Genomic DNA, 25742 nt, shown 5'->3' with positions numbered 1-25742 from the left:
AGCGACTCCCCCCCACCCCTGCTCATTGTGGTTCAATGTCCAAACCTTTATTCTATGGAATATTAAGTGGATACTGCAAACGGTAAGTCATTGAAATTGGTCAGAACACTGGTAGCTTTTATTATTATTATTCGTATTTTTCTAAACCATGTTCACTTTGTAACAACTGCATTTTCCTATTTGGACTAGAAAAGAGTTCATGTTTTCCTTGCATTTTGATTGCCCTGGTGCAGCATGACCATAAAATAGCAAAGACCATAATGGTTTTGGAAAGTACTTCAGCATACTTGCCTTCAGACTGTGTTCCAGAGAACCCTGTGGTACTTCAGTAAGAATGTTGGTAACGGCAAACGAGTTTTCTTTAAAGATACATTTTCCATTACAGTGGTACCTCGGGTTAAGTACTTAATTCGTTCCGGAGGTCTGTACTTAACCTGAAACTGTTCTTAACCTGAAGCACCACTTTAGCTAATGGGGCCTCCTGCTGCTGCCGCTCCCCCAGAGCACGATTTCTGTTCTCATCCTGAAGCAAAGTTCTTAACCTGAAGCACTATTTCTGGATTAGCGGAGTCTGTAACCTGAAGCGTATGTAACCCGAGGTACCACTGTACTACCGAATTTCCTCTGTTAACATTTTACCCTTTTGAGTCTCAGGGCATGTTGTCAAGTCAGCTAGGGTGAGATCTGGCTAGTACTCTTCAGTGCTGTGCTCTTGAAAATCTACAGAATCCTCTGCAAACAGTAGGGGTTCTCTTCAAGACAAGTATGGAAGGGGTGTCCTAAATACAACCCCCCCAAAACCTATTGCTCATCTAACGCATAAGACAGGGAAATTCTAAGATAATAAACATTTCAGTTTAGAGCAGCTGTCACCAACATGGTGCCCTCCAGATACTGAACTATAGTTCCCATCACCCAAGATTATTGGCTACACTGCCTGAGGCTGATGGGAGTCTGGCAATATGTATGATCTGCGCACGTGAATTATAACTTTTTCAATAACACCTGGGTAGTAGTAACCACACATTTCACTGAAACTATTACTTGCAGCTATAAATGGAAACGAAATATCACTGCTACCGTTGGATTGTATTCATGTGCCAGTTCTTCTAATACAGCTTAATGTTTAAGAAAACGTACACTAATTTTATTCAGATAAATCCATGGTTTTAAAATGTAATAGGGGCCAGCCCTACCATCATGCAGAATGAGGCAACTGTCTCAGATGCTTCTGCAGTGGCCCATGGCCACTCCTCCAGTCCTTCCACTGCCCCCCCTCCCAAATGTGGCCTACTACCTCAGATGCAGTGAACGATGCCATCTTATCACCAGTGTTAATGTATGCTTCAACTGCTGGCCCAGCTGGTTTTTGCTTGAGGGAAACACCATTTTGTCCTTTGCTTCAGACAGCAAAATGCCTTGGACTGGGCCTAAATGTATTTTTGCTGTCCTCTGAGGCATACTGGTATTGAAAACCAGGTCAATCAACATTTTTTTGTAAGAAATATATACATGTAAGAGAAGGAGGTTGGGAAGGAGATGGTTTTGACTAATTATTTCACCTCCCCACAGTCCATGTCCCCCATATCTGCTCCAGAGAGTTGGGAGGACCCTCTGGAACAGCATGGGTGATGGTTTGGTGCTTGCAGGGGGGCATGGGAATCACTGGAAATTGCCTCGCTCTCATCTTCTCCTGATGGAAGGTTCCAATGGATCAGAGAGTCTTCCATCATTAGAGAGATGCCAGTTGGATGCAACACTTAGTCTTGGTGACTTCTAGTCCTTCATGTTCTCTCTTCAAGCTCTCATGTGTGTGTGTGTGACAACACAAGTAACATACTAGGAAATCATTTTTGTTACTTTAAATGAATTCACGTAACATGAATCTTTATCGTTTTGTTTGTTGAGTAACAGTGTTTGTCATCTTCGCCTTTCATGGACCCCTGAATCCCGCCTGCCCACCAAAATCCCAAAGTAGTACAGAATGGTAAAATGTTAAAGCTTGATTCAGAAAAGTAGTTGCTGATGGGAAGGTGGCAGAGTGGAGTGGAATTGAATTGCAAGAGGTGGCTCTGGCTACATGCATCTGTGTACATCCATCTTCTTTGACGTTCCCTGGGGAGCAGGATGTGCATAAATGAATTTCCCTCTGAGGTTCTGTTGTGCAGAATACCCACAAACTAGAAGAGAAAGTGGAAACATGTAACATGGTATTATCTGCTGTCTTTCTTACACATGGCAAATGTAAGCACCTTGCATGTTTAATAGAGCTCTTTTAGAACAACAGAGGGAATAATTCACAACTGTGTGAGTGTTCCACAAAGTAGTGACAATATGGCTGCCTACAGCTCTATGTTGAAAACATAATCTCCCCTTACATATTAGATATTAAGAAATGCCTTTGGATCCTATGGTGTGGGGGGTGCTTAAATACCAGCACTGGTGCCTTCCCCCTTCTGGAGTCACAGTGTAAATTATTAAAAGTGGAAATTCTGTTCCCAGGATAATGAAATGGTTAATCTTTTATATAGTCCAGATGAATGTGGGCAGCAAACCAACAGGAACCTTCCCAGGATAATAAACCATTGTTCTGCACATTAGAGTGCATTTTGACTATAAGGAGACTTGATGTAAAGCTTGCTTGACTGTATTTGGTCAAGTTCATATTTTCCAGGCTTAACTTTTTCATACTGCTCCATCAGTAGGAGAGGGAGCACATGAGGAGTGATGTTTCTTACTGTACTACTTGGAGTCAAATTGAAAATGAAAACATAGTTGTATGGTTTACAGATTAGACCTCTGTTGTGGTTTCTCACTGATATGTTCACCATGGTACCTTTCCCCCAAACTATTTTTAACATGTGTTCCCATAAACAAAACAAGCTTTATTTGGGGTTTCTGCTTTTGTTTATCAGACTTAGTAACTTAATACTTGGAACACTTCTCTTTCCTTAATCAGACAAGTGTTTTGTCTTTGTGAGTGTACATATCTTGAAATCAACAGATGTGATTGAAATTTGTGCACTACGTTTGAGGAAGCCTGAGCTTTAATTAGCTAACAGAAATGTTTTCCTTTTCAAATTTAATTCTCTATGCTAACCTAGGATTTAAAATATATAATGCTAACCAAAGCAATTTAATGTATGCCTAAATAACATAGGCTACATAACATAGAAACTCTTAAGGGGTTGTGGAAGACAAATAATAATTATTTTCAACAGTTTTGTCTCAGCCTTTTGCAGTTAAAGTACCGGTAACAGTTTTGTAGCACCCTAATTACTTAACAAATTAGTAACTGGCTTACCCATTCCAGGATCTTTGTTATCTTCAGCACTGTTTTGCTTTGTGAATGGTTCTACATACCGGTACATTTAAGCTTTTAACATAAGTATCAGTCTGCACTTTGCCTTTCATGTTCCTTTGACCTCATTGCTTACAATCCTTTCCCTTTGCATGTATTCAGCAATTTAGGATAACATTTCACCCATCTGATGAAGTGGACCTTGCTTACCAAAAGCATGTGACATAAGAAATACATTAATCTTTAAGATGCCACAAAACACTTTTTAAAAATAATAACAGTGGTTAGCCTTACTGCAGAAAAATGAAATTCCTCTTTCTAACCCCCCGTTTTTAAAATAAAAATTAGTTATTGGGAATTCCAGTGATTATCTGAGGGTGGGACCTTGTGTACTTGTGTAAGTACATCTTGACAGTAAGGGCCAATTTAACATTATCTTAATGATGGGTGCTACTGCTTCCCCATGTTTAGAACTCTTTCTGTTATTGTCATATCTAGAAAGAGGAATTATGTGATATGGGGAAACCATATCATGTGGTTATGTCAAACACCAGTATCATTTCTTCCAGGGATGCTGGTCTTGGAAGAAACCACATTACTCGCCCACATGGTGTGGTTTCTCTTTTCAGATTGGAGCCATAAGGAATTTAGCCAACAGGAACCGGCTGTCACACTGCTCTGGTAACCAAATAGCCATCACTTATGGCTGAAATTTAGGAACATCCCCTTGAAATTTTGTAGACCGTGCTGTTTATACTTGGTCATTACTGGGGGGGGGGGGAGAGAATTGGAGTGATTGGAGAAGTATGGATGGTCTTTAAGTTTTGCTCAGAGGAGGCCCATTGAAATTAATGGACCTAACTTAATCCTGTTCGTTTCAATGCATCCATTCTGAGCAAATTTTTGTTGGATACCTCCCAAAGTATGTTTCCCTTTCCAGTCCCCCCCCCCCCCCGTGCTTATTCTACTCCACAAACATTTGTGTGAGTATCAGTGCTGGTATAATCATATGGTTGCAAGATGGAGGGCACTTCTATTACTCCTCCTGCCAAAAAAATAATAATCTGTATAACCTTTAAGACGTTTATTGGTTATTTGATGTGTTTACACACACACACATAAACAAAATCATTTTTGGGTATGGTGGTTGCCCTACCAATTAATATTAGAAATATATTTTCAAAGGTAAAAAGTTTCCAAAATAACCTTGGGGGGAGAGGGAGAGACATAGCGGTGAAGGGGAGGACATATCTTTGTGAGTTTCACCTCTCCATTGACAACATTCGACAAAGCTGAACAGCATGGTCTTTATGTATATTCTGTCTTTTGTTGGGAATTGCACAGAGAGGGAAATGCAATCATGAGCACCCTGCAGAAGAATTCAGATAATCCCTAGGGACATCTTCCTCAAGGGAGAGAGGCTACTTGTACAAATAAACAATATCAGGAGTCTTTACTGATAGTAAAATATTGAAAATTGACAGTTCAACGCTGTGAAACAGCATCCTATTCTACAGCATATTTGTATTTCTTTTAAGAGGCATTGCAATCTACTGGTCTGATTCCCCAGCAAAGCAAGTGGGGTTGGTTGTTTACTCCTGAAATAAAGCTTCTGAAAAGATAAGTGACAATATCTCAGCTTGGAAAAATCTCTACTGCTGTTTTTCAGACCCAGAAAGAAAATGTTTCAAAAGTTTATTGCATTATTTACAAAGATGTGAAATAATATATGAAGTCTCTTCAATATTTGTACAGATACTTCTGTGGGAGGCAGTTGTCTAAAGCCAGGATAGTGGGGAATTCTTGGTTTCCCCAAACGTGTTGGTATATCCATGAAATATATTGCAAAGCCAGGTGCTTTTAAAACATGTGACATTTACAAGTAACCTCCTGCCCTAACTCACATTTCAATATGTATCTTGATCCCTGTACTCTAAAATAGCAATCAAACAAAGTAGCTGAGAAGTTGGTATCCCATCATGAACTTGTACATCATGGACTTGCACATGTGCAGGAAATCCAAGAATGGGCTATATCTACATGTTTGCCCACGGAGATAATAGTTCTCTTCAGGTGTTCTAAATACCTGTGTAGGAGGCACAAAGATGTACATGTTGGCTCCACCCCTTCACCCCGCGCCTTCCCACATTGAGCAGGAAGATCTGAAGTGGGATAATAAGCCCATTCAGCACTATAAATGCAGGAATGTCAGGATGGAGGGACGTGGGGCTGACTTCCTGAACCCTGCAGCCTCTGTATAGTTAGACACTGTTAATCCCTAAAGAGGGCTAATGTATTCATGCTAACAATTCTGAACTCCACAATGAAGAGGGGTGTGTGGATGCATGTGTGTGTATGTGTACATACAGACAAATATATATGGCTGTTTTATTCCTAAGGAGAAGAAGAAAAGTGGAAGGAATTATTACCATTTTTTGTTGTTGTTGTTGTTGTTATACCCTGCCCATCTGACTGGGTTGCCCCAGCCACTCTGGGTGGCTTCTAGCACGCATAAAAAGACAATAAAACTTCACACATTAATAGGCTTCCCTATACAGGGTTGCCTTCAGATGACTTCTAAAGGTTCTATAGTTACTCACCTCCTTGACATGTGATGGGAGGGCTGTTCCACAGGGTGGGTGGGTCCTGCTAGCTAGGGAGTTTTAGTCCAAAAACAGATAAGAGACCCAAGTTTGGGAAACTCTGATATAGATGGACATGGTAATACACCTTCTGAACAACTTAATACTGTTGAAAAATGGATTGACATTTCAACATGCCTCCTAAAATGTCTACCTGTTTAGGAAGTTTCTGTTCACTAGTTGTTGGTTTTTAAGGGCTAAATAGCTGATTTATCAAAGGACTTCTAGGTAACTATTAATCTTAAGTAATATACACACAAAAGGGATGAAATTATCAGTTTGCTTGGCATATTTTTGGTGTTACATTTGAACAACTGATTTATTTATTTTTAAAAGGCTACAGCACTCCCCCCTCAATGCCACAGAGCTTCTCTGACTGCTGTTTGACTCCATCTGCTGGTAAATACTCATAGTCCCAAAAATATTTAACACAAGTAATTGATGGATTGAAAGTAACAAAATGGAATCCAGTCTTTGTGTGTGTTTCCCCCACCCAACCAAGACAAACATCTTATTTAAATATTGTATCTAATGGTTCCAGCCTAGTAGTGTATCTGATTATAACTTCTGCTAAAATTAAAAGAAAGCCAAAACCTGTCGTCTTGTCTACTTTTAGGGCCACTTGCTTGTGTTAAAATAGACAATTGTATACCAGCCCCAAACCCCCATCCAACCCAACTTCTAATACAAAATTGAAGGATATTCTTAACTGGTAGTAATGCGCATTGCTGACACAGTCTATAGGTTTAGCAGTCTTTCACTTGGGGTTTGCTTATAAAGGAAGACTTGGTTTTTTGCAAAACGTGGTCATTTGCAGCTGCTAATTTCTTGCCAAGAAATGATTAATTCTGTACCACCATGCCCCCTTAAACCTTTTCTTAATGCCATTTACAGATACACAGTTTCTTGTGAAAGAACGCAGATGTCTGCAGCGCAGCTGGCCATAAAACTCTCTGCATGTGTATCTTGCTTAAAATCTTGTGTCCATGATGAATTACCATGAAATCAGTCTGAAGGCTGAAATCTGAGGAATTACCTTATTTTAATAGCCTGGAATGAAAAGGGCATTTGTGTTGCACTTTAAGTATTTAACAGTGGTTATGGCTTATGCAGTCTGTGGCATTATACTGACAGTACTGAAGGAGTGGTTAGGTTTGCTTTATTAAATCCAGCCAGCTTTTAATTTTTATTTCAAAACAGAAAGATTCAAATGCCATGTCCTAATTCTTTAAATTCTCATCCTACCCTATAACAAAGATAGTGCACTATATAACAATGCATAAAATCAAATAAAACACAACATATTTTATTTTGGTTGTTTTTTTTAAAAAAACTTATGTTGACTAAACCCTGACCCCAGAAGCCAGCCCAGACAAAGGTCTTACAGTGCTTCTAAAAAATATGCTTAGTTTTTTTGGCTTGCTCCCAAGGGGAGGGGAACTCCACAGCTGCGACAGAGACCAAGAGCTCTTCTGTCTGTGCCTTTTTGTTGTCTGAACAGATCCAATGAATGGCGGTTCCAGCAAACTTTCTGATGTCCTGAATAGATTGGAGTTGGTTAGCATGTTTGTTTGACTTGCATTTATTTAACAAACAAAACTCTAAAAGCACAGTGCAACATTGGAATTTAATCCGCTGCATACATATCACAGTCGTCCCCCCCCCCGAAGTATTTGAATTGAACTGTGTAGTTGATTTCTGAAAAGTCAGTAAACCACACCTGCACTGCAGTATATGTCTGCTCAGAAATAAGTCCCATTGACCTTACGCTCAGCAGCACATGTTAATAGAATGACAGCCTTAGTGTTGACTAAATGCTTCGTTCAAAGCTTTACTGGGAAATTATTCTTCTCTGAATGCTTGTAAATATTTTAACACACAACTCAAAAAACTGGCTAAGGAAAGGAATGAAGGGACCAAAAACTTGTTAGGCCAGTTTTAGCATGCTTAGAAATCAGTGTGTTTAGCTTTGTTATACAGTGGTACTTTGGCTCTCGAACGGCTTAGTTGCCAAACAAATCGGCTCCCGGATGCCGCAAACCCGGAAGTAAGTGTTCCAGTTTGCGAATGTTTTTAGGAAGCTGAACATCTGACACTGTTTCCGCTTGAGTGCAGGAAGCTCCTGCAGCCAATCAGAAGCTACACCTTGGTTTTTGAACAGTTTCAGGAGTCGAACAGACTCCCAGAACAGATTAACTTCGAAAACCAAGGTACCACCGTATATGCATGCGTGTTTAGGAATGACTCACTTGAAACAATACAGTTCAGGAGCTGTGTAATTTGACTAGTATTGCATAGTATAGTATCCTTTCATTGTGTTACTAATCAATTTTCTGGCATATGCATTTTAGAAATGGGAAAATTTCCACGAAAAAATATAGTAGTGGAAAAATTTCCACCCCCATCACTGAATGTATCACATACAAATATTAGGAGGCTAGTCATCGCTGATATTAGAATGAAATGGAATGAGGAATAGAGGAAGAGCCAAGCTTAGATAAGCCTAAGATGTTTAGAGATTTGTAGTAAAATTTAGCTGTGTTTTACACAGGGATGTGATTTTGCTGTGCCTCCCTTAAAGTTATAATGTGGCTTAAGGAGCCAAGGTAGACATTACAGTGGTACCTTGGGTTACATACACTTCAGGTTACGTACACTTCAGGTTACAGACTCCGCTAACCCAGAAATAGTGCTTCAGGTTAAGAACTTTGCTTCAGCATGAGAACAGAAATTGTGCTCTGGCGGTGCGGAGGCAGCAGGAGGCCTCATTAGCTAAAGTGGTGCTTCAGGTTAAGAACAGTTTCAGGTTAAGAACGGACTGCCGGAACGAATTAAGTACTTAACCCGAGGTACCACTGTATACGGGAACGTGAGCTTTCCTTCACAATGCAAAGGCAGGGAATCCTTCACCATCCCAATACAGGGGGCAGTGTTTACAGAGAAGAATAAGCAGGTGGGTGGGAACTGACCCCTTCAACTTACTGATCTTCTGCCGATAGTCCCTCCACTGCATTCGCTATTATCTATGGGGCTGTAACTGCATTTCTCAGGATAAACCCAGAGTGGACCCTCAGACAGTTCTTGAATCTGAGTCTCCCAGCTGCAAACCCCACAATGCTGCTTTCTCAAAGTGCAAGTCACTGGAGGCAAAAGTAATCACTGCCACAGTGAGTACAGAAGCTCACACAGCTGCTTGCCTGCTAAACTGAACATCATAGGACATCTCATGATGAATGGTGAGCAGGTGAACGGCACAGTTTGCGCCACTGCGATTGCTTTCTGTTACAAGCAGAGATTTAGTCATAATTGCCCTGCACTGTAAATGCAGCAAAACCCAACTCATTATCTTGCATCTGTGGCTCATGTAATTCATAGTCAAAACTGGTCTCTCTCTTTTTACTTGCATGCCTTGCTGTAACGGTTAGTAGTGAGAACAGTACTGAGGGTTTTAGCAGTCTGATTAAGCTTGCTGGAGCAAGGAGAAGACTCTTCACTCACCAGCAGCAAGAGACATAGAACTGGACTCCCCAAGTGAATGAATGACTGCTCTTCCTTTGTGTAAGAAAGCAGGGTGCTGATTACTACAGCTCAGAGCTATCCCCATACATGTGCTTTTGTCTTTTGTTGAAAGAGAAACTGATACTCAGAGAAGTGGGGCTTGCATCCTGGTCTCAACTGTGAGCGAGCAATGACAACATGTGAATTCCAGACAGGGCCAGGAATGGATTAAGAGCTTCCTGTCAGTGTTGTGTATCAGGCTGTAAATCTTCAGTTTTAGACAGTCACTTGAATACTTAATCTTAGCAGTCCTTGCAACAACCAAAATCCAACAAGGCAGACCAATATTATTCTTCCACATACTACAGATGAGAAGAGATGCTAAGACTTGAGAAACTGTACTGAAGGCCACTTAGCAAGTTTGTGGCTGAGCTAATATTTAAACTGGGGTCTGCTCATGCTTTTAACCCAACACTAAAGCAGACAGCAAAGAGATATTTCTAGACATTATGGCTGTGCAGCTTCATATCAACTTCAGCCTAAGCACATGCAAAGTAGTGCATCGTGAGACAAAAGTTCCTGATTGCACATAGATGCTGATGGTGTTCAAGTTGGTTGAAATTGTTCATGAGATCCTTGGTTCATAGCAAAAAGCTCACTGACAGCACCTGCTGATTGTATAGCAAGAAAACCGATTGTGTGTGTGTGAGAGAGAGAAAAGAATGAAGGGATGTATGTGGACCATCACCTATGAAGGAAGGCTTGAGAAGTTCCAGCTGCTGAGTTTAGGGGGCAAAGGAAGAAGATAACTCATCATTATGAAGAGTGTGGAGAGAATTATGAGAGAGAGAAAATACTCTCTCTCCAAACACTAGAACATAAGAGTGTACAGTGGAATTGATCAGTCACAAATTCAGGACAAATAAAAGTAAGCTAAACTTCTCTCAATAATTATGGAATTTATTGCCACAGAATGCCACAGCAAACATGAGTACATGTCTTTTTTTAAAGGGGGGGAGGCTATTCTTTGCTTTATAAATTATGATTACTTCTTCTCTTGAGAGAGAGAAACTTCGGAAATGGTTGCTGTTTGATTTTAAGCTTTTGAACATGGACTATAGAACAGATTTAGAGTTCTTGCCAATTCAAATCCAGTCGGCTGTTCCAAATCCGGAATAATTTAGCTGATAATTAGCCTGCCTAAGCATTTTTATGAAAAGCATTATTGAGGGCTTTTCCTAGCATAATCCAGTTCTGAGACTTGACCTCTCTATGGGCTTCAGAGTCTTGCTTGTTAGTAGGAGAAAGTGTCGAGGAATGCATATTCAGTCATACAATGGTACATAACAAGAGCTACTTGTTTTTAAATCAGATATCTAGATTTTAAAGGACCTCTGTTCATCCAGGAAGGGGCCTCCTCAAGTGCACTGATGCTGCAAAGTGATGGTAAAAAAAGAAAGGAAAAAACAAGCTTTTTAAAAAACCACCCTTAACTGCCACCGGTTCTGTATTTTTGCAGTTTCCTCTCTGGGATATATTTTTGTGCTGATGCTAACAGAAATCTTTAATATTAATTATTTGTGGTCCAGAAATGAATTCTAATGGGGCATAATAATTTTGGGGCCTGTACCCAGTGAGATGGTAATAGCTGCAACATATGCCATGGGCTTTTTAAGACCCCTTGTTGTTAATAAACTGACAGTTGTCCTCACTCATTTTTCAAAGCACCTTGCAGTGAATGTACCCGTTTAAAACGGTTACAGACTAGTTTGACCACTCCAGACAGCTTTCAGCAAATAAGGCTGTTTGCTGGTCAGAATTGTGTTTGCACTGCAGGCCACTTTGAGAGAGAAGGCATGATCTTGTGCCTAACAATCAGGTGGAGGTCACTTCAGGGGATGTCTCAGTCAGCACTATGTAAGTGTGCAACTGCTAGGAACCCACAGTGTGTATTGCTGGCATCACTGCAGAATGCTAGGTGATTGACAACTATATGCTTGCATAGTGCTGACTGAGACACTCAGGGTCCCATCATCACTTCTCAGCGGTTACTGGCATGCTCTCCTTAATGCCTCCACCCTGGATACCTCTTGGCAGCTCCCAGATTTGTAAATAGCCACTTTTCTATTTGCCTCTGGTGATGAAGAATTGCCTCCAGGCAGGGAAGATTTTGCAATTTGGGAGAGATGGCACTCCCCCCCTTTTTTTTTATGGAGCGGGAGACAAGTTTGTAACTTTTGTGAGCTTGGCCATAATTAAGGTTCCTTCATAAGCTGTTTGTTAAAGTTAAATGCCCACCATTTGAATGACTGAAGTAAAAAAAAAAAAGACCCAACTTGATAGTGTAAATATCTATGATGTTTGAGCATTTTTGCCAACATACGTTGGCGCAACTCTCCCCACAAGCACCAGAGGGGGAAGACAGTTATAGGCTGGTCTAGGGTTTTCTCCAGATGTTTCCTCCAAAACTCACAACTAGAGGTTTTTTTTTTATATTTAGGTAAGAGAAGGAACCAATTAACTTTTTTTTAAGTCTGTGCTATTTGCCTGATGTTCAGCATTTCTCATTGACTGTATCACGACAGAATAAAAGCACATGTTGCCCCTTTTAATCTGCAAGGTTGAATTATCTTTTTCGTAAATAACTACCACTGAAATGCTTTAAAAACGGCATTTTAATTTTTTTTGCTAAGGGTGTGTTTAACTTTCTTTTTGTTCTCAAATATTCCATATTTGTTCAGAGTAAGACAGGAAAGAGCAAGCTGTCATCTTCCTCCTACCAAGGTCGTCAGCCAAATCCCTCATTAACGTGAGTGAAAATAGGATCAGACCAACGAAGATTATCCGGGATTGCCTGTTTAACCTGGGAATCTTGTCTGAGAAAGTACTGTGGGGTTGCACTATAGCCATAAGAACAGCCTTCAGGATCAGGCCAATGGCCTATTCAGTCCAACACCTGTTCTCACAGTGGCCAACCAGATAGCTGTAGGAAACCAGGGAGCAGAATATCAGCACAAGAAACACCACCCCTCCACCTCCACCTTCCTGATTTCTAGCAACTAGTATTTGGAAGTATTGCTGCCTCCAACAGTGGACAAAGAGCACAGCCATCATGGCTAGTAGCCATTGAAAGCGCTCTTCTCCATGAATTTGCTGAAAGCCATCCAACCTGGCAGCCATCACTGCTTCCCGGGAGAACACATTCCCGAGTTTGACTATGTGGTGCACAAAGAAGTACTTTGCTTTATCTAAAACAAAAGTTTATCCCAAACCTTTGGGAGATTCCATCTAAGAACACTGTTAGAATGCAGTAGGTGTTAGAATTCCTGCTCCATGATTACAGTCATGGGATTTTTGTCTATCACATGACGGTGTACGTTTTGACTCCACAGAGTGGGAAGTGATGGAGACAGGATGTTTGTGTTACTGTGTTCCATGAAGTGGGACTATTGTCCTTTTATTTATTTTTTTGCTGTCTGATGCTAGAGAGAGAGGGAGCCAGGTTGCAGTGCTGTGTGTGTGTTTGTATGTAAATAAAGTAGATTAGCCAAAATGCTGAGTTGCTGAGGTCTGTTACGCAAGCTGTGAAGACTCTACGGATCCCTAAGTCTGTTGGCATCGGTCACTGTGATGTTCGGGCTGAAGAAAGCTTTTGAAGCTCCCGAATGAACAACCAGAAGGGAGATAACATGCCAGTTGGGTATGTGTCTCTACCAGGGTCCTACTCGAGTGTAGGATGAGCTCCTGACAGTAGGATCACAACTTGTGCACATTTAACTCATGTGAAAGCAGCTTTATGCGCTTGGCAGCTTCCATGAGTAGAGAAATGTCACGTGGAATCACCTCTGAATGATTTCATGTGGTTGAAGGAAAAATTTGAATTACTTCAGAATTTGATTTTGCAAATGCATAAAACATTTTATTTATATTTTGCCTGTTACCAAACAGCAGCAAGTTAGCTTACATTTTTAACAATACAGTATCATAAGAACACATCTACCACACTAAACAGCAAAATTAGACCAGGAAATAAAACTGTGAGGTCAGTAGTGAAAGCTAGACCAAAGCAGTAAATAAGTCTGAAACATCAGTAAAAGCCATTGGAGGCTTGGACAAACACAGAAGGCATCAGCACCTAAGAAAGCATAAGCCAAATATTTCTTGGGAGGGAGTTCTATAATTTGGGTGCTATCATGGAAGAGGTCCTCTCTCCAGAAGCTACTTGCTTAGACAAGAGCACCAAGAAATTAGTGAGCAGGTTTCTATGGGTGAAAGCAGCCCTTTAAATACTAGGACATGTAGGACTTTAAAGGCCCAGACCAGCAAATAAATGCACATATACAGACAGCAAATGTGCATTTGCAGATGCCTATACAGTATTATACTGGTACATGTAGCAAGGAGCTGGAATGGATTATATCCCCTCTTAACCTGTGAAGAACTTGAGGGACTGTTTTATATTTTTCTCACCGCACACTTACTGTGGAAGAACTCTTCTAAAGTTGGAACAGCTTGTCGCTTCAGTATGGGAAATTTCTTCCACAGAAACAGCAAATTAAGGTTTTATTTATTTATTTCACTATTTTGGTTTCTAAGGGAAGAAGAGACAAAGCAACAAATCAGTTCTTAACAGTAAGAAACCGCCCAAGACATTTTGCTGCCTGAGGTGAAGCACAAAGTAATTCCTCACCCCCAGCCCACATTCTGAACCCAAGTGGACTGTCAATTGAATCTCATTTTAGCGCTGGTGAAGGGTAACATCTTCCACTGCACCAGAGTTAGAACCCTGTGGCAACAGAGGGGAACAACAGCTGGGGAGCTCATGGCGGAACAGTTGCCTCCCTCTGTCTACCAGCCCCTATTGACGTCATCTGTTGCCTTTTTTGATAGAAGTCTTATTTCTCTTTGGATTCCTGTCTATGTACAGATTCTGTACAAGGTTCTGTACTTTGACTTTTCTATCTCTTTCTCTCTCTGCTAAATCATGAAACTTCAAAAAAATGAAGTGGGGAAGGAACGAAGAGGAGAAGGAAGAGTGGTAAATGAGAGATTGATGGAACATATGTGTGCTTTTTGAGTACCTAAGGGTTGTGAATGTACATTTATATAACAGCTAATATTGAGGAAACCATTTGTGTCGGGGTGAGTAAACCTCTGACAGATTACATGCAAGCACTTGTGCATGTGTTTCATTATTTGATTGCCTTAGGAGACTGCTGTTTAAGTTGGCAGATCAACTTATTAAAAGCAAAGCTTGTCTGCTGGCAAGATTACAGCACACTGGGGGTGGGGGAGGGCAGAGAGCCCAAATGTTGAGGTAGAGTGTGTTTATAGTGTAAAGAAACTATAATGTTACTGGAGGAAAGTAGGATTAAATGTGGTTCCAATTTATTGTACTGGGCTCAAGATTATATTCCTTCAGGATTTGGGCATATATGATGTGTGTTTGTGTGTGTGGCTTTTTTTAAAAAAAACAACACACGTTTAAGTCAAATATGTTGAGATCTGGAATACCTTTCTCTTCAAACTTTTAGAAAGCGCGGGCATTTTGTTCTCAATATTTCTTAAGTATTTGAGCAGCTTTGAAAATAAAGAATGTCGATAGTAACAGAACAGCTAGATTTGCTGGTCTCACTATCCAGTTATCAGTGCTAAGCTGCTGCTGGTGGTGTTGCTGTTAAATTTGTATACTACCCTATACCCATAGATCTCAGGGAGGTTCTCAGAATAATCAGGGCAATTCACAACATTCTGGGTCCCCCTTCCTGCTTTCTGGTGCAACACACAGAGGAGGGGGTTGGCACAATGAGCAGCTAGTTCACCATTTACATGTGAACCAGCTCACTGAGTCCATTGTCAATTTAACAGTGAGCTTTTTGGTAAGCAGTTTACGGCTACTTCACACATGGTTTCAAGCTATGCTTTTATCATGTGTTTGGATGCTGCTATGATAGGTTTGAATATACAGTGGTACCTCGGGTTAAGTACTTAATTCGTTCCGAGGTCCGTTCTTAACCTGAAACTGTTCTCAACCTGAAGCACCACTTCAGCTAATGGGGCCTCCTGCTGGTGCTGCTGCGCCGCCGGAGCACGATTTCTGTTCTCATCCTGAAGCAAAGTTCTTAACCTGAAGCACTATTTCTGGGTTAGCGGAGTCTGTAACCTGAAGTGTATGTAATCTGAAGCGTATGTAACCCGAGGTAGCACTGTATGTGCATACAGGGTAACTGGAAAACAAAATACGATAAACCAGATAGCCCTCCATAATATTTGTCCTAATTCAGATGCCACCTATACGGGACCAAAGATGATATGTGTTTAAGCAAATGTTTAGTTTGGCCCTGATACCATATTTGACCCAATTCCATGCTGCAGTACCCTTGTTGCCACTACGTAGTAGGGAAACTGATGACTAAAATGCACAAGTGAGTTTTCTGTTGCTTTATGGCAGCAGGGGGCAATCTGTACACATTGCCTAATTTGAAAAGCTCTCTGCAAGTGACCTGTTAAGGCAGAATCTACCTGCCCTTTCCTGGTAGCCCATTGAGGGGGGGGGGAGAGGATCCTGCCTCTATCCCTTGTTGGCATCTGCCCCACAGCAAGTGACTCCCAGCACTAGCTCAGAGACCACCACCATTATCAGAGCACATTCAGTGTGTTCAGGTTATTTTGTGTGGGCCTCTGATGACAGCACTGCTTGCACAAGACAAACTGTAAACCCTTTCCTACAGATAATTAAGATAGCTATTTACACAGTATGCCTGTTATACTAGAGAGATAGAAAGCAGTACCAAGGCATCCAGTATAAGGGAAGTGACTGGCTGAAATCCTAGATGCCCTTACCTGAGAGTAAGTCCCATCAAACTCAGTGGATCTTACTTATGCGTAGAAATGGAGAGGCCTGCAATGTTAAGTATCTTTAAAAAACAAAACAGCACGCGGAGAACAGGAAAGAAAATGTGGCGGACAAGAAAATAAGAGGGTTACTTCTCTTTCTGCAGCAAAGCAATATGAGGTGCAATAAATTAATTGCCACATCAGCGCAGTTTTAAGCAGCTTTAATTGGTGCATATGTCTGTACATTGCTGTAAGATTCAAGGGAAAGGCTAATTAGGGTACAACTTGTTCTAACTGCCTGTGTGGATTCAGTGTAATAAAAAATCGTGTGCAAAGTACATGCTCAGGTGCTGTGGGCGGTGTTGCCTTCAGTTATTTTAGGAATAAGTGCACTGGCCTATTAGAAGAAAAGGTTACCAGACCTAGTTTAGACACAGCTCTCTCAATCTCTCTCTCTCTCTCTCTCTCTCTCTCTCTCTCTCTCTCTCACACACACACACACACACACACACACACCCCATTTCCTGTTTACCAGAATTCAAATACGTAGATCTTAAGTTCTCCGTACAAGTAGGGCTGCTTTATGTAATGAAAAAGTCCTCATTGAGCATTCTGACCTACACATCTCCTGTCTGTATTGCATGTGCTTCCTTGTGGGTCTGGCACGGTGCCATGTTGTATGATGCTGTGTAAACAGAACATGCAAGGAACTGTTTGCTTGATACTAGATATCTTGGGATTGTTAAATACTGGCAGCTTTAGTTTTTGTGTTAGAAAAGAGATGAGCTTTCTCTACTGGCAGAGTTTTGAAATTCCAGATAGTTAGATGTTCACAGGCGGGCAAGGGGTGGTTTTCTTGATAAAATTGCAAGCAAGAAACCTGCATTAAATCAATTATTTGAATTAGTCCCTGTCCCCTATTGGTAACCTAAGACACCCTCCAAATGGTGGTGAACTACAGCTGCCCTCAGTCCTAGCCAGCTGTGGCCACTGCTCAGAAATGATAGCAGTTGCAGTTCAGCAACATCCTGAAGGACCACTGTTTCTCTACCCGGATTATGTGATTTTAATCATTTCGATGTAAACAAAGCTGTCCTTTTAAAAAACGAAACCAGACTAAAAATAGCTCACTATAAAATGATTGCCAAAACTTGTCATAGGTATCTTAACAGATGACAAATGAATTTGCAGAGCAGTGTGAAATGTCACGGTGTTAACTCCTGTTACGAGTGACAGCTTGTTGTCAGAGTGCCAATATGAAATAAGACCAGACATTGTCACAGATACATACAGCATATGCTTATGTGCATGGTTGGTGACCTACCCAATTTTCTGTGTAGAATAAATTCTTCATTGTGCCATTAAATTAGGCACACACACATCATTTCGTCTTCTAAATATGAGGTGCTAATTTGGAAGAAAAGTATTTGCTTCAACTCCCTTGTATGAGAAATAAAATAGGCAGCTAAATGGCTTAATAGTACAAACAAAATGGATACATGGTAGGAAGCCAAGAACAAATGCGTACATTGACAATAAATGTTTACAGTTAAATTTCGTCAATGTTTTCTGATAATCTGAAGCTACCATTATGAATCTTGCCTCCTTTTGGGAGGGTGATAAGTCTTCAACTCTTCATATAGAAGCCCACTTTGGACAATATAAGTGGTAATGAGCCAATCTGTTAAAGAATACTATATAAAATAAATCTATTAAAATCCATTTATTTCCCCCTAGTTACATGATTAGTCAAAACGTGTTTATTAAAACAAAACAATGTAGTAAAAGGTAAAGGTAAAATACAAAATAATGTAACACTTCAGGGATAAATGCAGTGCTCTCATGGAACTGCACAGATTAGAAAAAAGGCATGGATTACTTTTTAATAAAAAAAAAATGAAGCATCAGTTTTAGCCTATAATTAAGGAATAACTAGAGACTTAAAAGAGATCTCTGCAGCATAATGCTGCTTATAGCATAATGGCCTGCTGTTGTGCAGGAGACTGATATAAGGTTTTTGTGGAAAATACTGACACCCTGAGGTGGAGAGTAACTTCAAAGCAATCTCATAGTTATAAGATCACTTAACTCTTACATTACATTGTTTTCAGTAGATTTTGCTGCTCTGCATTTCCTCCCCTTAATGGTATCCCTTCTAAGCATTTTGAGAACTTTGGCCCTGTAACTGGTGCTGACCATCTCTAATGAACTTAGGAGCATAGAAAGATGCCTCATACTGAGTCAAACTCATTTGCTCATCTAGTTCAGGGTTTCAGCCAAGAGTCCTTCCAGCCATACAATGAGATACCTGGAGTTAAACATGGGAACTTCTGCATGCAAAGTGTTGTGGGGGTGGGTGGGTTATTGTTAATGTTGTTGTTAATTGCTCTCTAGGCACTGAAAATTCTTTCATCTTTTGGCAAAGATTTACCAACATTACATGGTACTTGCTCCATTTTTAACACAATGCAATACAGTGGTACCTCTAGTTAAGAATGTAATTCGTTCTGGAGGTGTGTTCTTAACCTGAAACTGTTCTTAACCTGAAACACTACTTTAGCTAATGGGGCTTCCCGCTGCTGTGCCGCCGGAGCACGATTTCTGTTCTCATCCTGAAGCAAAGTTCTTAACCCGAGGTACTATTTCTGGGTTAGCAGAGCCTGTAACATGAAGCATCTGTAACCCAAGGTACCACTGTACAGGTCACGGCAAGATTGGCCTTTGCAGGGTTCAGGTAAAATATCTTTTGCCTGTCTCACTTGGGTACCAAACTGGCAAGATACTACATATTTTGCTGGCCAAAAGTAACCCCAGTCAATCTCTTAGGCTACCCCTCAGTGAAGATAAAACTTTTGGAGAGAACATGTAGGACTGTAGCTCTAAATGCCAGTTATAAATGAAATTAGTAAATGTATTATGTTACAGTGACCACTTACACATCACTCCAGAAAAGAGGACAAAAGACAAGAGCATGTGCTTTGCTTGCAGAAAATCGCAGGCCATCTCCAGGTAGGACAAGAATGTCCTCAAACTGAAACCCTGCAAAGCCACTGCCAGTCAGTGTACGATGCTATATTGAGCCACAGACCCCTGTGTTCCTTCCTATAAGCACTGGTGCCAATTTTAAAATTAGGACTATAATTTAAATAGAAAGCCAATACATCTCAACATTGGGAGGGGGAACCCTGTGTCCAGGTGACCTATGTGGCTGCTCAGACTTCCGTCCATGCAATAATTTCCATGCCTCTGTTTTAGGGTTATTTATCTTGAAACCGGACTAAGTCAAAACAGAGGACTCCTTCAAAAAGAAGACTGTCCTTTGTAAAGCAGGACTAACAGACAGTCTACATTAGGTACTTTTAGGGCCATCAGGTTAAAAGAGCGAGAGAGAGAGAGATAAACAGGTAGCGGATCTTGCCAATGTCCTGCTTTGTTTTTAGTGTAATTAGAAAATGCATTTCTATAGTTGCTGTTCAACAAGGAAAAATAATAAGTGTGTATTATTATTATTATTATTATTATTATTACTTCCACAGCATGCCATTGCTTTTCTACAGTAGCACAAGCAAAAAGAAGATAGTTCCCAGCTCTAAGGGTCTTACAAGCTAAACTGTTACTCCAGTGCCACTAAAGTTTTGTTAGCACCTTGAACCTAACAGTTCTATACTGAACATGGCATTTCTAAACAGAAGGCAAGTTGGAAAAGGTGTTGTGGCTTTCATAAAATAGTGTGTGCTTCAAAAGCAGCCCATAGAGGGGAGTAGAATATAACAGGACGATTTAACTACAGGCATTTTTTTTAAAAGAGTTCCAGTTGGAGCCAACTAAAAACATCTGCTGTCTTATTTATAGTTCCCAGTTCCAAGAAGTATATTCTGTGGCAGATGAAAAAGTGGATGACAGCTCGTAATTCATAAAGTTACCAAAGCCTAATCTGATAGAACATAATGTACAAACTCCTCCCTCCCACACAGACAATATCGCTTCCTTTTAACACGAGATAGCATGGCTTTGCTACATATTAAATTGAGCGCTGACATACAATTTACAGCCCTTGTTATAATAATTAAACTTTAATAAAGAAGCACCGTGGCCTATTATTGCAAAATGTTGGCTCAGAACCAGCAATTTGGGGAGATGCATCTTGTTAGTGTGATTCTAAGCCAGTTTTGTTTTGTTTTTAAATCCAGTTAACTTCCCCCTCAGAATCTATTTTTGTTTTGTATTATAGGAACCCCTTGCGTTGTCGTGCTGAGGATTGTTTTTCTTTAACAAGGGAGAGGGGAGGGGAAGACATTTTCTAGCATATCATTTTTTATTTTGTTAAAAATACTGGTAAACGAGAGCTTTCTGGGTAGTGGGCTGGGATTGAATTAGCCTGTTGTGAGAGTGTATGTCCAACTTAGTTTATAATCAGGTTTTTGGATGAAGGCTTTGGTAAGTTGTTGGTAAGCAGTATTTCCCCATGCAAGCTTTTTCCTAAAGTTTTAAAGCCACATTTTCTTTTGGAGGGTATGGAGGTGCTCACAACACATATTCATACCACAGATGGCATATGCACCTTATTAAAGCAGCTTAAAATGATATAATGTGCGAAATATAAATGCATCATTTTTACAAATATAAATGTTTACATTATGTTGCTTAGAAAGCAATTCTTTGGAACAGGTGCCATCCAAATGAACAGTTGTTGCACCACTGAGCACACCCATCCCTCCCATCTCACTAGACCAGAGCTTTCCCAACTTTTCATATTGCTGACACACTTTTTAGACATGCATCATTTTGCGACACAGTAATTCAGTTTTGCTAGCAAACCGGAGATTAAACTAACCCCTTTCCAGCTGCAGGAGCAGGGCAGGGCGGGGGGCATTCGCACAACACACCTACACACTACAGCCAACACGCTAATGCAGGCTTCCTCAACCTCCGCCCTCCAGATGTTTTGAGACTACAATTCCCATCATCCCTGACCACTGGTCCTACTAGCTAGGGATCATGGGAGTTGTAGGCCAAAAATATCTGGAGGGCCGAGGTTGAGGAAGCCTGCACTAATGTGTCATGACATACAGTTTGGAAAGCTCTGCACTAGACCTTGGAACAGACAAAATATGGGGGAGAGTTCTTGAACATTTGGGTGACAGGGCAGAAGTGGTCTGGAATCTAGGTGGGGGCGACTGTATTACTTACTAATTGTTTTTTGAGGTCTTCTGTGGTCACCCCATGGGGGGGGCAACCATCTTGTTTTCATACAATGTGCTGCTAACAACACAACGTCTACACTAGTGCACCCCACAGTAGCAGTTGGGCTGCCGTTGTTCTGTCGCTAAACTATGGCTTCGTTTTAAAGTTTAAAAAGATAAGACAATACCAACACTAATCCTTGTGATAAGGAAGGAAGAGAAATTAATTGGTCCAAGTTTTAATTTTCCACCCCAGGAGTGAAATGTGGATTAAAATGCAGCTGTCATTCAGATTACACAGTTCTCAGAATTTCGTGGTGCTATTTCTGCTCAAAATATTCTCATAAAATGCATACTTCAGAGAATTAAAAATGCAATAGTAAGTATTAAAGGGAGAAGTGCAGTGAAAAGCATATGAAACATACATTTTAGCAGAAAGTGTGTATAATTTGAGTGCATTTTTTTATTTTTATTTTTAAAACTAAAAATAAAGCATGGTAAGGAATTAATCTTTTGATTGAGTACATGTGAAACTCACACTGAGCACAAATAAAAGGATCCAGCCACCTACATACATAGCTCAGTTGGTGGAGCATGAAAGTCTTAATCCCGGGGTCCTGAGTTTGAGCCCTATGTTGGACAGAAGATTCCTGCATTGCAGGGGTTTGGAAAATACGGCCCTTGTGGTCCTTTCCAACTCTACAACTCTGTGATTCTACAATCTCCGCCTTTGGACCGCCTCATAAAATACCAACAGAGCAATTCACACTGTGACCAGGCAGCAGCAGCAGGCCATGCTGGGGTGACAGCCACCATTGTATCCACAGCCCCATCCATTATGCTGGTGTTGGAAGTTGAAGGAGGCAGGCAGAAATGTGCTGTGAGCTATGCCGGCCTGGAACTGCCGTAGCCATTAGGCCTTCATTGGGCCCAGTGCTGAGAAAATCTAGGAGAAAAGAAAAGGTAAAATTACTCAGGATTTGATTTTAACTGTAATGTTAGACCATAGTCTCCTGGATACCTTCTAGTAAATGAGGTGTGTGTCCCCAGCTTTTTCAATAGTGTATCTTATTACATTTTAAAGGGCAGGTTAGGTTATAATTTTGGTTCTATCCACTTTCATGCTTCCTCTAGCAGTAATGAAAGGTTTGGCTCAGAGGCTTGCAGAGCCCAACCTTCCAGCTTTAACTTTCCATAGGTCTTTGCCAGGTAATAACTCTGAAAATCTCTTTTTACTGAGAACTCCTGCAAAAAGTGCAGCTGTGTGCTGGTTTCGTCTTGCAGCTCGTAGCTATGTTGGCAGTGCTCAGTTGCAAGGTATGTGTCGTCTGCTCACACACGTTGCTGTTGCTAAATGCTGTTCAGGCATGTCTCTATTAACAAGAGGGGGAGAGCTTTTGGATTGGAGGGAATCTCAGCTTCTGTTTCCTCTGATTGGTTATGGCCGGTGGCAAGGTAAAAATAGAAGGAGTGGAAAATCCAGCATTTCTCGCATGTCACCAGAAGCCTCCTTTTAACCTGGGATAAATGCCTAATGACCAGGGAAGAAGGCTCTTTTAAGACAAACCCCTGGCAACTTTTAAACACTGGGGGCAGTGGGCTTCAAAAAAAAAACAAAAAAACCCAAAGGGTGCACTTGGTCTGAACGTGAACGTTAAAATGATTACTTTAAGTGAAAAACTGATACTGGATTGTAGCAAAGGGATCTGCAAAGTTGCCCAGATTCTTAAGAGTGGACTTGGCTCTCCAAACCTTTGTGCTGTGAAGCACACATCAAAGCAGAAGATAGTTTTGAAGTCAGGTACAGATTGCAGGCTGCTTGTCAAGTTTCGTTATTTCTCTGTGTCCATTGAAAATTGTGTGTTGAGAGGGGTGGGGTGGGGGTGGTGGGGGCTTGTTTCTTGCCATAATCCTTTTGATACATGTTCAGTCCTCTGCTCCATTACCACTAATCCATATTCAGAGCTTGTTTTGGCAGTGGTAGCTGGAATACTTGCTTCCATTCCGTTTTGTTGCTGTAGCATGTCAGCTTTCTTTAAAAATATATATAAAAAAATTAAAGCACCACGAACAAACCTGGCTTCCTTCTGTGTAAATCTTGTAAAATGGTACTTAGTTCTAAGAATGTTGTAAAGTGTTTAGTTTGGCAGACAACTGTTTCCTGAGGTCTTTTTTTATTTTTTTTTAAAAACCCTAAATCACTGTAATTTTCAGTTTTGTGCCAAAGGTGGAAAGTTTACTGCCGAAAGTACCAATTGCAGTATAATGGTATGGGAATTTTATACAGGAGCATCGCAGAACAGAACAGCTCACAGCTACAAGAGCTACGAAGCCCACTACTATTAAGATAGTGTCGTTGTGTCAGGATTGTTGGTGATATGCTTTGCTCACTCATCACTTCATCACATTACAACGTTAAGGGGTTCCCCTCCCCATCAGTTTATATAGAATTTAACTAATTTCGTTAAAGTTATGATTGGCAGTTTGTTTGAATCAGTGAGGTGGTATTTGGCTTCAAAGAATCAGGGCTGTCACCCAATTAAATAAATCTTTTTTAACTTTATGATATTGGTTGATTTACCTATGATTTATCAGTTAAATTTGCATATGTAAAAACAGTTGTGAAGTAGTCATATACCATACTAGATTCTTTTTCCTGTTCCACCTTTTTCATATTATCTTAGGAGAGTCATTCTCTCTTTTCTGAGAGAGCATGGAGAATACCTGTTCTAGAGGCCATTTCCAGCTTACATATGTTTTAAACGCTGCTCAATTAATGGCAGTGTTAGAAACTGAGATATGAGAGCTAGGAGCTAAATGGTACCTTAAACCTAGGTTATGGGTGCAAGAACGCAATGTCTAGGTGCACTTTTTTATAACAAAGCTGAAAGAATACAAAGAATACAAAGCTGAAAATGAATGAACTGCAGCTAAAATATTACGTTCATTTTTCACATGGTCTCAGAAACTGCTCGCGCACATGGAATTCCCTGTCGCAAAATGTGACTAGAACAATGGGAGTTTCGAACACTGATTAATTTTCAGGCAGTTTTAACTGATTTGTCTACATGGGGGAATGTGCATAGGATAGGGCATGTTGCAGCCCTCAAAATTATATTTTATGTAGCAAACCCAATTGATTGCAAGAGCATTTCTAGCTCCGCAGCAGCCTATTTTTCTGACTGCAAAAGATAAGACAAGAGAAGCCTCTCTTCTAAAGCATCAAAATACTTGATACAGCATTCCTAATTTACTTCTGATCTAGGATGGGAGAACTAGGCTCAAAGGAATTGTCGTAGGCGGGTGGAAAATGCAATTTGCTTTCCTTACATAAACCGCTAGAGGGAGTAAGAGAGAGAAGGCAGTGAGCTGAATTTTTCATTCTGCCTCCCTCAGAACTGCTTTGTGCACAGCTGTTTTCGATGCAGATATTTTTGTGCAGAAAACCGACATATACATGGCCATGCATGCATGCATTTGAAAAGGCACAGTGACTGAAAACTCATGTAGGTATAAAAGTACAAGTACTCTTAAAAACACAGCAAGGTGCTTTGTGCATGGATATCTTTCACAATGATCAGTTTCCCCAAAATTGGCAGAGCTTCTTCTAAACTTTTATAACATGATTGCTTGTTGACAAATGCGAGATTGACTACTGCTGGCTCCACCATGCTAGGATGGGAGTGAATGTTCTTTTCACAGAGTTCGTTCTTCTGCTGGACACATTTCACAAAGAGCACTTCAAGGAAATCTTCTTCAGATTCTTGTACTGTGGATTTCCTAGTAATTGTGGCATATTCAAAGAACTGCTGTTAAGAGGAAGTTTCTGATCCTTTAAAAAAGGCGGTATTTGTATAGTTCTTGTAGAAATCACAGAAGGGAGGGGGGCAAAAAGAAAGAAGGTGCGTAGCTCCCCCGGCTGGTCAAGTCCACAGCTTTCTGTTCCATTGCATTTTGTTATAAGAAGGTTGTATAGATTTTGCACATTCGGCTGTGTTCTGTTTTGAAGTGCACAAGAGTTCTACAGTAGTGCAGAGCACATGTTGACACAGGGAAACACGCGCATGCTTTGTATGGAACACTAGGGTATGTATGTGTGTGCAGACATATGTGATCATGCATCTGTGCAGCCTGTGGAGGACAGGGGAAGAAAAGAGAAGGAGGAGGCTCATCAAATACAGTGGTACCTCCGGTTAAGTACTTAATTCGTTCTGGAGGTCTGTTCTTAACTTGAAACTGTTCTTAACCTGAAGCACCACTTTAGCTAATGGGGCCTCCTGC

The 25742-nt window shown here is 40.7% G+C and overlaps 1 protein-coding gene and 1 long non-coding RNA gene across 4 annotated transcripts in view; both read left to right on the top strand.

Moving 5' to 3' along the window:
• PIK3R1 (phosphoinositide-3-kinase regulatory subunit 1) overlaps positions 1-25742 on the top strand; it is a 63953-nt gene that overhangs the window by 10340 nt on the left and 27871 nt on the right. Inside the window, exon 1 of one of the 3 annotated variants that reach the window (XM_083465302.1) lies at positions 22775-23262. The exons of the other annotated variants lie outside the window; for them this stretch is intronic. Within the exon in view, the coding sequence (XP_083321428.1) occupies positions 23121-23262 (142 nt within the window). The 5' untranslated portion in view covers positions 22775-23120. Of the gene's footprint in view, positions 1-22774; positions 23263-25742 lie in introns of those variants that run through there. 3 annotated transcript variants of the gene reach the window in all.
• LOC310688768 lies at positions 7-10238 on the top strand. The gene is made up of 2 exons (XR_014517163.1): positions 7-6477; positions 6660-10238. It is a non-coding gene; the product is annotated as an uncharacterized lncRNA (long non-coding RNA).

Source organism: Podarcis liolepis, assembly GCF_965112155.1.
Source record: "Podarcis liolepis genome assembly, chromosome: 11".
Lineage (NCBI taxonomy): Eukaryota > Metazoa > Chordata > Lepidosauria > Squamata > Lacertidae > Podarcis > Podarcis liolepis.
This window is presented reverse-complemented; position numbering and strand designations above follow the sequence as displayed.